This window comes from Fragaria vesca, linkage group LG2 (genome assembly GCF_000184155.1).
Source record: "Fragaria vesca subsp. vesca linkage group LG2, FraVesHawaii_1.0, whole genome shotgun sequence".
Lineage (NCBI taxonomy): Eukaryota > Viridiplantae > Streptophyta > Magnoliopsida > Rosales > Rosaceae > Fragaria > Fragaria vesca.
In genome coordinates this window covers 7,220,695-7,232,949 of record NC_020492.1, presented here as the reverse complement: position 1 = coordinate 7,232,949, position 12,255 = coordinate 7,220,695, and the positions used below count along the sequence as shown (strand labels likewise).

Genomic DNA, 12,255 nt, shown 5'->3' with positions numbered 1-12,255 from the left:
CACTGGATATACTTTCCACATACTTGCACCATATTTAACATCAGAAGCTAAGGCTTACTGCACACGGCAAACCCATTCTGAAATAATACAAAAAACAACTCGATGTTTACGACCTCATATCTTGCACCCTGGCTTATGCATAGCCAGGCTTAAGGAAACTTTACATCACACTTCTGGATTTAAGTTGCAACACTACATATTCTTTGTTCAAATTAACTTTCGTTATGTACCCCCTAATGTAAAAAGCCACAACACATGACATTAAAATTGCATGAATTCAGTCAGGTTAAGCTCCCATTGTTCCATTCGACGTTAGTGTTATAAGGCATACAAATTCCTGGGCTATCATACCAGACAACATTGGCAATACAATACAATGGCCAAGCAGAAAGAGGCATATATGACAGCTCAAAATGTGATCTCTATAAATGGTAATGCAAAACCTTTCTTTTATATATAAATGCTGTTTGGGAAATCTAGATTACAATATGTGCGCTGTAACACTAAAAGTTTCCCCACAAAATGCACTCTACCTCCAAACCAGACACATAAGAATTTGAAAAAGAATGAGAGAATACAAACATGTGAAAACCCCCCAAAATAAAATGAATACAAAGAACAAAATGCATTCACACAATATACAAAATACACAACAGATGAACTTGGCGACACCCAAACCCACAATTCCTACCTAACTGAACCACTAATCATGGTTAGTGTCTAACGGCGCGCCTGTCCTCGCCTGTGAAATCCGATTAGCATAAATAGTCACCAAGCGTAACTGTGTGCTGTTGAGCCCCTCCAGATATGGCAAGAATGATTTTCCAAGCATAATATATATATCGACTAGACAGAAGACGACAGTCTGCAAAGCACAGAGCATAGATTGCACTAATTCAGAAACAGACCGCAAGAACATATACAGTACATAAATATCACTGAAGTAAATTTGGGTGGTATTTATTTTAAGAGCATAAATAAAGGAGGAAGTGCTGCCAAGTCTCAAAAAAAGAAAGAAAAAAAAAAAAAAAAACTAGACTGCAGAAGTCCAATCTCAACTGCCTATACTGGAACTTGAGGTAAACTTTCACTTAACCAGATACAATTAGTTCTCCAAAAGTTGCTTTGAATTCAATATTCTTTATAGGAGATGAAATTAAATTTCAAGAAACTAAACTAAATTGTAATCTCAGAAACACTCCCACAGATGGCAAAGGTATGAAATGAAGGAATGAAACGAGAACATAGAACAAAAATAAGTATCTGGAAGAATCATACCAAACAACTCAAGGTTTAGACCATTTGTGACATTGTTCAGTTGAATGGCTATGCTCTACAGGGATTAAGGGATAAGACACTATAGCCCTTACCTTGCGAACATCAGCACTCTGGTTTCCAAATGCTTCAAATAGTGCAGGCAAAAAGGATGGTAATTGAGCCATCAGTTCCTCCACTGAAAGCCTGCCTACAAGCTGAAGAAGAGAACAAAGAGGCTTAGCGAGATATTACTTGATAGATACCAAGAGCGTAATGTGTATTGTTGGAAGAAAGCAGATCACTCTTTTCTCATGTAGTACATATTTGGATGCGGAAGTTCTGATCAGATCACATCCAATAAACCTCTGAAATTATAATCTAAAGTGTCTTATGCATACTCATAACCGTCCTAAAACTTCATATAGATTGAATACATATAAGCATAATACCTTTGTCAAACAGTTTATGCAAGTAACGAGAGTTTTCTCATCTTCAGTTACCAATAAAGGGACAATGACCTGCAGATCAACAATTGGCAACACTACAGATTAGTAAATAGAAGTTCAAGAAGCCAAAGATTGTACACAAAAGTTTCTCATGTTTTCTGATCAGTGTTCAGCCCATGACTTCTTTGACTGTGGAGGACACATAATCTTTCCCCCTTCTCTTGTTACTTTTTTTCCTTTTTAATATAGTCAGGAACCAGGTTTCACAGTGCTAATAAAAAACTTCACAAGGCTGGGGAGGAACTGAAATAGATACATACACTTAAACATCTGAATGGATCATACTGCGACAAAACGATACTCAAGCAGTGCTCTGATTCATTTGCAACCTGAACATGAATTAAGATTAGATTGAGACATGAAAAATAAAGCAAATACAGATTAAAATTTACCTTAGTTGAAAAATAAAAGGTTACCTGGGGAACTACATCTTTCGTAACATGCAGCAGCTTCTCAATTACAATCTCAATAGAATCTTCAATTGCCTCTTTCTAGAAACAATGAAAACAATATTAGCAATACAAAATAGAAGGATTACATGCTCTTCACATCATGCAAGACAAGAAATATAATACCTGGTTCTTGAGCATTTCAATAATCAATGAAAGAGAAAGCTCCCGGATAGAAGAGTCAAAATCATCCAGCACCTCAAGTACAACTGTCAAAATTTGATTGAAGTACTGCACATATAACGTAAAATAATCATTAACATAAGATCCAGAGCGCTCACATACACCACAGATCTTTACTTTCAAACAAAACAAACATGTACATATATAGTTTGGGTCTCTTGTACAACATGTGACACCCCTCATCATGTTGACTTCTCAGTTCTGTCAACACAATTAATGGGCCGCTGTGATAAAGAAATCTTTCTCTTTCTTCACTCAAGATTTTTAATCCTTGACCCCAGGAAAAGCAGAAGAGGAAGAAGCCAGAAGAATCAAACTAAAAATTCTAGAATGCAACAAGCTTATCCCCCAAAAAAGGGATCCTGTAGCTCTAGCGCTTGTTTTCTTTGTCCCCAAATTGAAAATCCTAACTATAATAGTATTAGATCAACTGTAAACTGTTACACCAATTGTTGATATTGTGCTACCCTCAATACTAAAACATTTCGAAGCTGTGAGTCTCCTTTTCAAACAAGAAAATTAAACCTACCACATATGTGGAACATACATAGATAAGTTCCATGTTTAAGGATCATTCTCCTAATGGAGAACTAGCGAGTTCTTTATAACATTGTCCATGTTCATTTCATCGTTATCCTAACAATTGCCACTTCCATTTTCTAATTTAACTCGACCTTCCTTAAGCCCCAGCCCCATCCCCCTCCTCCTCCTCCTGATGTTCCAATACATTTCTACATTTCATGACCATAATCATATAAAAGGTTTCACTTTACACATGCATTGGTTCAATAAGTGAGACCAACAAACCTTTGTCCAAATAGAATGGTCATTAGTTATAGAAGCTTCGATTAGCTGTTGAAGAGCACCACGCTTACTTTCCACAGGACTTTCCTCAGTTCCAGTGCCAATCTATAAACAAAGAAAATATTTCTCATACGTAAGGGGTAAAGCTCCAGAGATTTCAAATTTATGATCAATAATTTTCAGAAACCACAAATTCCTGTTGACATGTTTAGAGAGGCAACTCAATGGCGAAAATCATCCTAATATGTCTACATATTCAGGATTACTGTTTCCAAACTGAAGAGTTTACAACAAAGTATTGATAATGAAGCTTAAAAAGGTGATAAACTTACAACTTCAAAAGAAAATTTGAGGTTATAAAGTTAAGGAACTCACCAAGTGGAGTATTTGAGGAATGCTGGGACTCGAGTCTGGAATGGAATTAACCTTCGAAGCTTGAAGTTGGAGGTGATTCTGGTCCAAGTCAGTGGAAGCTTCACTATGCCCAATGCTCTCAGCAGCCCCAATATGGTCCATGTTCAAAATCCCATTAACATCCAGAGAATGAGAACGCAAACTTTCAAAGTTTACTCTACCATCGCCATTGTCCAGAGGGCTAGTCCAGGAACCAGAGTTCTGAGTCATGGCACTAACCATGTAGGTTGCATCCTTGGACTTTGAATTAAGAACATCAATATTACAACCAGACTCAAAATTCTGATACAAGTTCTCCCCAGTTTGATCAGAAGCAGCTTGGCCAACAGAGCCAGTGACCAAGGTTGTTTCTTGGGTTGAACTCCACTTCCTGCCACCATCACTATCAACTGAACCAGCAGAGTACCTACTGAAGAAATGACTCTTCTTTGAGGCACTAACATATCCTTCTTCGGAAGATGTTCCAACTGCATCAGACGGATCATAAGAAGACTTGCGTTGTCGCTCTTTCTTGTTTTGCAGAAAGTTCATAAGGTCCACTTCAATGCGAGGAGTTTTTTGTTTCAAGGCTCTTCTCAAAGAATTTTGTTCTTCAACTGACAAGCTCAGAATAAAATTCAACACAGATGTTGGATCAAAGTGGGAGTATACAGAGATTATGCATGTAATAGCTGCCTCCTTTAGTTTAGTGTTTTTATCATGGACCAATGGTGCCAACTTCGAAAGCCATAATTTTAGAATGCCACTGTTGCCAGAACCTTCAGGATTCACTGAATGCTTGTTAAATGAACCAATAGAAAACTCAATAACAGCTAATTTAGCCTTTGGTGATCGCTGTTCATCTAGTGAACGAAGCAAAGCAGGTAAGAGGGAATCCACACTATATGTCTTGCCAACAATGACCAAAGTTGTTGAGCAAGGATGCCTAACTGACTCCTTCGGGTCAATTAACCGTGAGAAAACATGAGGTAGGATCCTTTCCATGTAACTTTCAAAGGGTTTACGGCAAGATGGAATAACATCTGCAAGTGTTGAAAGGGCTGCCTGTGCAACTTTGTGGTGTGGATCATCCAAGTGTTGGAAAAACAATTTCATTACTTTCTCAAAACTCTGTATAACTTCTTGAATTCCTTTTTGGCCTTGCTGCAGCAAAGACCGAAGATAATTAAATGCCGCAACCCTAGCTGACCAGTCTGAAGATGGACTCAATCCTTCACTCAGAGCATCATTTAGCGATGCTGGACCTTCTACATAATTTGCCATCTCCTGTGAGAGCTGGCTATCATCAAAACTTCTCCTCCTGCCTGCAGATATCCTTCCTGTCGTATTCTTTCGTAAGAGGGGCCTTTGAAAATTGGGAATATGATTACTATGTGAATCCCTAAAGTTTCCATCCCTGTGAGATGTATCCAAATAATGCCTTTCAGCTTGATGATTCACAGTTCGCCTAGCGTCCCTAGTTTCAGTATTCTCTTCAATGAAACCCCTTTCGTGGATTCTATCAGAAGCCCTCTTCATGGTGTAAGAAGAAACAGTTGGCAGTGTTTCAGATGATAAATTACTGCGATATGATGATTTAGCAGAATCTTTGGAAGCTTGAATTTGAGTTATGATATCAGACAAAACCAGGCCACCATTGCGGCTACTACCTTTGTTACTTGAGGTGGTTGAATCTGTCATTAGAGAGTTTGAAAAATGATTAGAAGCTGGGACAGCAGCAGGGAATGGTGGGTCACGAGATGATGGAGGGTCAACTCCTGCACTAGGGGAAAAAACAGAACAATTTAGCCGCTCACAAATGAACCAGATATTGACTATTCAGCTTCAAGGATTATCTCGTGTGCTCGCATAATTAAATTCACAAGTTATATCAAGGTGAAATTCAGCTTCAAGGATATCTCATGTGCTTGCATAATTAAATTCACAAGTTATATCAAGGTGAAAGGAAGTAAGATATTAGGTACCTAGATCCAGACTAGATGACCGCAGAGTTGAAGAATTGTGTCTGTCAGATAACTCCAAACCTCTAAGCATGCTTTCGATTGCACTGACCTTCTGTTTGCTTGCATGCAACACACTTTCCAGACTACGCTCAGAACCTTTACCAACTGCCTTCGCTTGTGACAGATGAAGTCCTGATGAGAAAGAAGTCCCAGAGGATAAACTTGAACTTCTATCCATTGCAACAATAGCAGAAGTTCCATATCCAGGTAGATTTGAAGAAGCAGATGGCTGAGGAGTAAATGAGACTGGTGTACCCCTATCACGAACAGAAGGAGAAGCATGTCGCCTATGTATCCCCCCATCCTCTTCATTGATTAACTGTGCAAGTTTTTTAACATAATGATAAGAAGTAGACTATAAAATATAATCAAATCATCATTAAGATTAAGAGCACATACCCTTTGAATAACAGGATCAAAGAGTGAAAATAGTCGTCGGGAACGCTCTGGCCAAGTTTTTGAAAACATTCTATAGCACATTCTTGCAGTTGAACGGACCTGTCAATTTATAAATAGAGAGGCTCACGTGTGAAATCTATGACGTTTAATCATTCCAAATAAGTCATAAAATACAATATATGAGTTGTTGATACCTCGCTCATTGCATCTGCAACACAACATCTTATTAGATCTTCATACAGATCTGCTGATCTCTGTATTTCAGGTTCATCGGCCCAATACTCTAGTATCAACAGTGCATAGTCACAACACCTACAATACAAGAACATATTAGAGACTCAAGAAAAACAAAGTCTAGCAGCACCGCATCTCAAATGGTGGCAGATATATATACCTTGCTCGAAGTATTGCATTACGGTCATTCTTAGCACAATCCGCAATACGAGGAAGCACCCGAGCAACTTTACAGTTACGCAACATCTGGGAAGCAGAAAGAAAGAAGTGTAAGATATCTTTCATAAAATAACAATTTTCTAAGAGGAGAAAGAAATAAAGAAGTCAAACGTAACAGTAAAAGGATCAATAGAATTAATTACCGTTTTTATGCAGTTATCTGCAGACTCTTGAATTACAAGTACAGTGATCACAACCAGCTTGAAAAGGACCTGGTCACATATGAAAAATTTAGACTACCACCTTTCCATCACTTGAGGATTTTTACTTTTTTTCATAATAATTATCAACTTACTGGAATGAAAATCTCAGCATATGCCTCAAAATCTCCCAATAGCTCCTTCGACAAAAAGCATAACAGATGGCAAGCCTAGACACAAATCAAACTGTAAGAACCTGTTTCTCCTATCGGAATAAACAAAAAATATCAAAGAGCAAATAGACAACATGAATAGAGCCTGTGACAGTTAAACCACTCTTTATTTATTATAAGAGCTAAATATCAGTCTTACCTTACCCACAACTGCAAAAAGTTGCATAAGCTAATACTACGGTAAACTGCTCACAAAGAATACCAGAGATTGCTAAAGTAATTATGAAACAATAGCTAAAAGGAGGAATTAGCATAATACCTGCTTCACTATGCTAGACCTTCGATCAGATAACTGTGTACTCAGAGGATTAACAAGTTGCTTCAAAAGTCCCCGAAAGCATTGATAATCAGCAGCACCTAATAAGAAGCGATTATTAGCAAAATCTACAACAGACCTATTGTATGTTATCATGTCCAAGAATTAGCGGCCAATAATCTATTTTCCAGCCAAAAGCCATTTCCCAGTTCATTATTTTTGAATATGCAAGGTGTTGGGAGACGAGAAATAAGTAAGGGGACAATGATATGGTAAGCGAACATCAACTATGGGACACAACAAAACAAGAGTTGATTTAGCATTCCCCCAAGTATCATGTCTAACTGAATATTCATTAAATACTAGTTCAAAAAACAATAAGAATTTAAAGGTATATAAGTAAACTGCATCAATGCAATGTCTACAGAGAACCACAGGAATTGCCTGAACCATGACTTGCTAGACATAATCTCTATGCTTCTGCAAATGTGTAATGAAGATAATTATAGGAGAGGGTAGGGTGAATATACCTCCGTATACAAGCCCTTCTATTCTTTGCATTGCAGCGATCCGAATCGACCAGTCTTTCTCGGGTACAAGGGTAGAAGCTATTTTCTCCACTTCTCTTATTAGTTCCTTTTCAGAATAAACTTTTATAGGGTCAACAGATTTTACACTAGGATCAGTTTCCCCTGCATGGACAGACAAGGATAACAATTCAATATTATGTAAACTTTTATAGGGTCTGCATGGGCACAACATTTATTTTAACGCTGGATTTAAACCGCAAAATAGCTGACTTTCAAAACTAAAAACCAAGACAAGACAATATTTTCTGAGACATGAAAATCGAGAATAACTGAATTTTCAGAAGAAGATTTATTATCACCATTTTTATGTATATCAGGTTAAATTAATCACTTTTGAGGGTGCAAATAACCTCATGACCACCCCACAATTGAATATTAATCATTCTCACCTCCAAATAGAGAAACCTCCCTTGAGGAACTCTTGGCCTTTGGACTACTTCTCTTTGGGTTATGGCTCAAGGGCTTTGTTTCTACAGCACTAAGTCCATCTGATGAGCGATTCTTAGGTTCAATCCTCTCAAGCCTTGCATTAATATCTTTCACCTGCATTGCAAATTGAAGAGAACCCAATGAGCAACCAGCATATAACAGCCGGAAGAAAAATAATCAATTATTAATAGAATTTGAAGTACTAGAAAAATAACACAATGAAGTATGGGTAACTGAACAGCAACTTGAGGCCAAATTTTAGATATTAGATGTTCACCATGGACATGGGAAGATTGTGCCGCTGAAGTTCATCACGGAACTGAGTCCCTGCCTGTGTATACATCTCCTGCGAATTGGAAGAAGTATAAAGCTTTGATTACATCAACAAATCCAATCCCAAACTAAAAAAATTTAAAAATATACTATAAAATAATATAGTGCATCAAACCGGAGGGAAGTATAAGACCAGTGTCACTAACCTCAATGCACAATATAGCTGCATCCCTTACACCAGGATTTGAATCAGTTAACATTTGCAGAATCTGATATCAAAAAGATACTGAACGATTTAGTTTGTTTCCAAGAGTATTTTAACTAAGTAGAAATGAAAATGTTTGTCTTGTTCATAGAAGTCAGCAAACATACGGGAGGAAGTATAGCACGCTGAAGAGGAAGTTCAGTTGATGCAAAAAGTCCAATTGCTGATGTCACAGTTCGTGCAAACTCTTCTCTAACTCTCCAGCTTTTGTGTGCCCAGGCATAAGTACCAGCTCTTTCAACAATGAGCGTCGGAGAAGAAACCTGCAGCAGAAATAATATAACACTTCAGACTTGGTAACTTTCAGTCCAATTGTAAGAATATTAGGATATATTTTTATTTTAGAAATGTCATAAGTAAACATTAAAATCTAAAGTATCACAAAAGACTACAATGGCAAAACGATTAGCATAGTCACTAGCTTCTTTTAACTTCAAGGAAAGGAAAAGAAAAGAATAATATCAGTGATGGACAGTTTCCTATATTTTCAATTTCAAATATGCAAGTGTAGAAGTCAATAGGTCCTGTACCCCCTGTGTGCCGCCACAAATACAAATTTCATATATCATCTAGAGGATAGAAATAAACTCATTGGTTATGCCAATTTGAGGTTAAGGCAAAAACACCAGAACAGTAACCATTGTGATGTATCTGAGCCAATGCAAACCAGCCTAGCAGCATAATTTCCTATAATCTGGCTTAACATTGGACTCTCACTATGAACGAATAATCAGAGACTACACCAGTGGCACCTAATCCAATTGGAAAATTACTTAACCGACTACTCGTGTGGACCAAATTACACCACATTTTGAATGTATTTTCATGTAAATTAAGAGGCAAATCATTAGTCGAAAAGTAGCAACCTAAATCGATTCGGCTTCGGAATTAGTGAATTCTAGCATGCAGCAAGTACATTTGAGAGAACAGAACAAAATGCGGAAGGCAAGATGAGTTACAGACCTCCATGAGAGTAAGCAGTAGCCTCCTGGCGGCGTCGCGAACGGGCTGCTTGGCATCACCGAGGCGCTCGACGACGGCGGGGACAAGCGCATTGAAATGAAGCTTGAGATGGTCGCCGGAGAGGACGGCGGCGGAGGCGAGGGCCTGAAGAGCGCCCTGGGAGACGCGGAAGTTGTTGTCCTTGAGAAGATCCATGCAGCAATCGACGAGTGAGGTGACCTCGGCGGAGGAGAGGCTCTTCCGAGAAGCTTCGAGAAGCTGGTGGAGGCGCTCCACTCCGGCCATGCGCTCCTTGGTGTCCTTGGCGCGTGCGAGTTCAAGCGCTTCCTCCATCGGGGCGTGATCTGGTGCGGCACGGCTCAGATCTGAAGGGATTCAGGCTCCGGAGTTAGGGCATATGCGATTGGGTTTGGTGTGAGTGTAAGTGAGTCACTGCATCACTGAGTCAGCGAGTCAGTGAGAGTGTGAGAAATGTGAGAGACTCTGAGAGAATTCAGAGGTGAATTTACGGTAAGGGGCTCTTGTTCTCCGAGCCTTATGCTTGCTTGTTTCTGGTTTAGATTTTCAGAGAGAGAGAGAGAGAGGGGGAAGTTTGGCTTTTGCTAGAGTGAAGGAGAGAGAAAGGATGAAGAAAACGCCTCCTCGTGGGACAGTTAAGGGATTTACCCCTGGTTTTTCTGTAATTTACGGATTCTACCACTGTCTTCTTTACTCTCTCTCGCTGGTAGTTACTACAGTGAACAACAACAGTCATGGTCTTTCTTTTATTTTATTCTTTATTTTATCTAATGTTTTATTTTTTTTATTTATTCCATGTCTAAATTTGAAAAAATGGTTATTCCATTCAGAACCAAGTTCCAGAAGGACCTGGTTTATTCCTGGTTTGGGTGGGTTTTCTAAGAGTGGTGAACGTTTTACAACGGCAAGACATCAAGTTCCAAGGAGCATTTATAATGATGGTATTTCAATGTGTTATGTGTATTAATATGTTGCAATAAGTTCATCTCCTTTACATTAAAACTTGGCATTTTAATGTTTATGTTTACAAGGTAAGTTTAAGTTAATTAAATTTTTTTTTGTAGGGAGAAAGGGGTTGTAGCCCCAAAGAAACTTTATTAAAGATTACTGGTGTTTACAATCAAAACTCAGAGCATCTCTGAGTGAGAATGTGATAGAATTCAGCCATTCAAGTTGAGTATCCAAATCAAAAGCTATACTAGCTAGCCTATGTGCCACTGCATTGGTGGTTTGGGGAGCAAACTTGACAGAAACATTATGCAGTCTTGTGAGGTAACGATGAATGTCATATAAGATATTTCCAAACTCCAAGCTTAGGTAATCTGAGGCATGAATATCACACAACAAGTTGACAATTGTTGTGAATTTCAACATTCTGATATTGCAGCTTCAGTAACCATTGAAGAGCTTGTTTAATCGCTTCAAGTTCAACCTAATTTGGTGACACCACATTTGTGATGTGACATGCAAACGCAGCTAGTGTAGCACCTTGTGAGTCTCTAAGGATTCCTCCAATTCCACCTTCAGAACCATTAAGCAAGAAAGCTCCATCCACATTCAGTTTCAAAAAACCAGGTTGGGGGGGGGGGGGGGGGGGGGGCTTCCAGTACTTAGGTCTGTTGACTGTTTTATTTTTTGAGCTAGTTGCACCATTGGCAACACTAAATTCATGGTACCATGCCATAGCTCCGTAGAGGATATCAACAGCAGATTGAGACTTTTGTGACCAGAAAGTATCATTCCTATTCTTCCAAAGTCCCCATATGATCATCAACAACTTTTCAAATTTTTCAGAACTTAGCACCAAAGCTTGTTCAAGCATCCACTCTCTAAAATCAAAAACATGAGACATAAGGATAGTGAGCTTGAAAGGTTCCTGCGAGATGATGGAGTATGCTACTGGACATGCACACATAATATGTCTAATATCCTCATAAGCATGAGGGCATGAGACACACTGAACTGGACCCTCATAGCCCTTAGTAGTTAGTCTTGCACGAGTTGGCAGAATATTGTTACAAGATCTCCAAGCACAAATGAGAACTTTATCAGGATTTTTTGAATTCTAAAGTTTCTTCCACAAGGGTAGATAGACATTTCCAGTAGAAGATGATGCTAATGAGTTTGGCATGACACATGATCTTGCAATACAATAAGCTGATTTTACTGTAAAGTTACCTCTCTTTCCAGGTTGCCAAATGATTCTGTCTTCGACTGGTCTGAAACTAAGAGGGATAGCCAAGATCTTCTGAACAATATCAGTTGAAAACAAGCGATGCATCTCATGTAATTTCCACTGTTTGGTATTTAGATCAATTAATTTAGTAACCATTTTCATATGACAATGTGCAGGCCTTAGAATTTGATTGTTTTGAACACCTGGAATCCAAGAATCATTCCAGATATGCACTTTGGTTCCATCCCCAATCTTTCATTGCACATTTGCCTTTAAAATTGGTCTACTTTGCATAATGCTTCTCCAAGAGATCGATGGATGTTCGTTGAGTTGAGCCTCCCAAATAGAACAATAAGGATAATAACTTCCCTTCAGAACCTGTGCAACTAAGGAGTTTGGAAATTTGAGCAATCTCCAAGCTTGTTTAGCTAACATAGAGAGGTT

At 38.6% G+C, this 12,255-nt stretch overlaps 1 protein-coding gene across 1 annotated transcript; it reads right to left on the bottom strand.

Moving 5' to 3' along the window:
* Nucleotides 1-416: 416 nt before the first annotated feature.
* Nucleotides 417-9,966, bottom strand: LOC101314039 (CLIP-associating protein 1-like). The gene is made up of 21 exons (XM_004289979.1): nucleotides 9,618-9,966; nucleotides 8,762-8,917; nucleotides 8,596-8,658; nucleotides 8,394-8,462; nucleotides 8,077-8,230; nucleotides 7,628-7,789; nucleotides 7,101-7,198; nucleotides 6,764-6,838; nucleotides 6,612-6,680; nucleotides 6,410-6,495; nucleotides 6,210-6,327; nucleotides 6,016-6,114; nucleotides 5,578-5,935; nucleotides 3,575-5,370; nucleotides 3,203-3,304; nucleotides 2,339-2,443; nucleotides 2,180-2,254; nucleotides 2,024-2,092; nucleotides 1,707-1,775; nucleotides 1,371-1,472; nucleotides 417-865 (listed from the first exon to the last, which is right to left on the bottom strand). Exons 1-21 carry the CDS (start codon nucleotides 9,948-9,950, stop codon nucleotides 704-706), a joined length of 4,320 nt encoding a protein of 1,439 aa, XP_004290027.1. The 5' UTR covers nucleotides 9,951-9,966; the 3' UTR covers nucleotides 417-703.
* Nucleotides 9,967-12,255: the final 2,289 nt, after the last annotated feature.

Excerpts from the sequence above, each read along its gene's own strand:
- LOC101314039 (XM_004289979.1), bottom strand. The coding sequence starts at position 9,950 with ATGGAGGAAGCGCTTGAACTCGCACGCGCCAAGGACACCAAGGAGCGC. Across the intron at positions 8,659-8,761 it reads AGCGTGCTATACTTCCTCCC|ATTCTGCAAATGTTAACTGA; the intron begins GTATGTTTGCTG and ends TTTTGATATCAG. Across the intron at positions 2,444-3,202 it reads ACCATTCTATTTGGACAAAG|TACTTCAATCAAATTTTGAC; the intron begins GTTTGTTGGTCT and ends TTATATGTGCAG.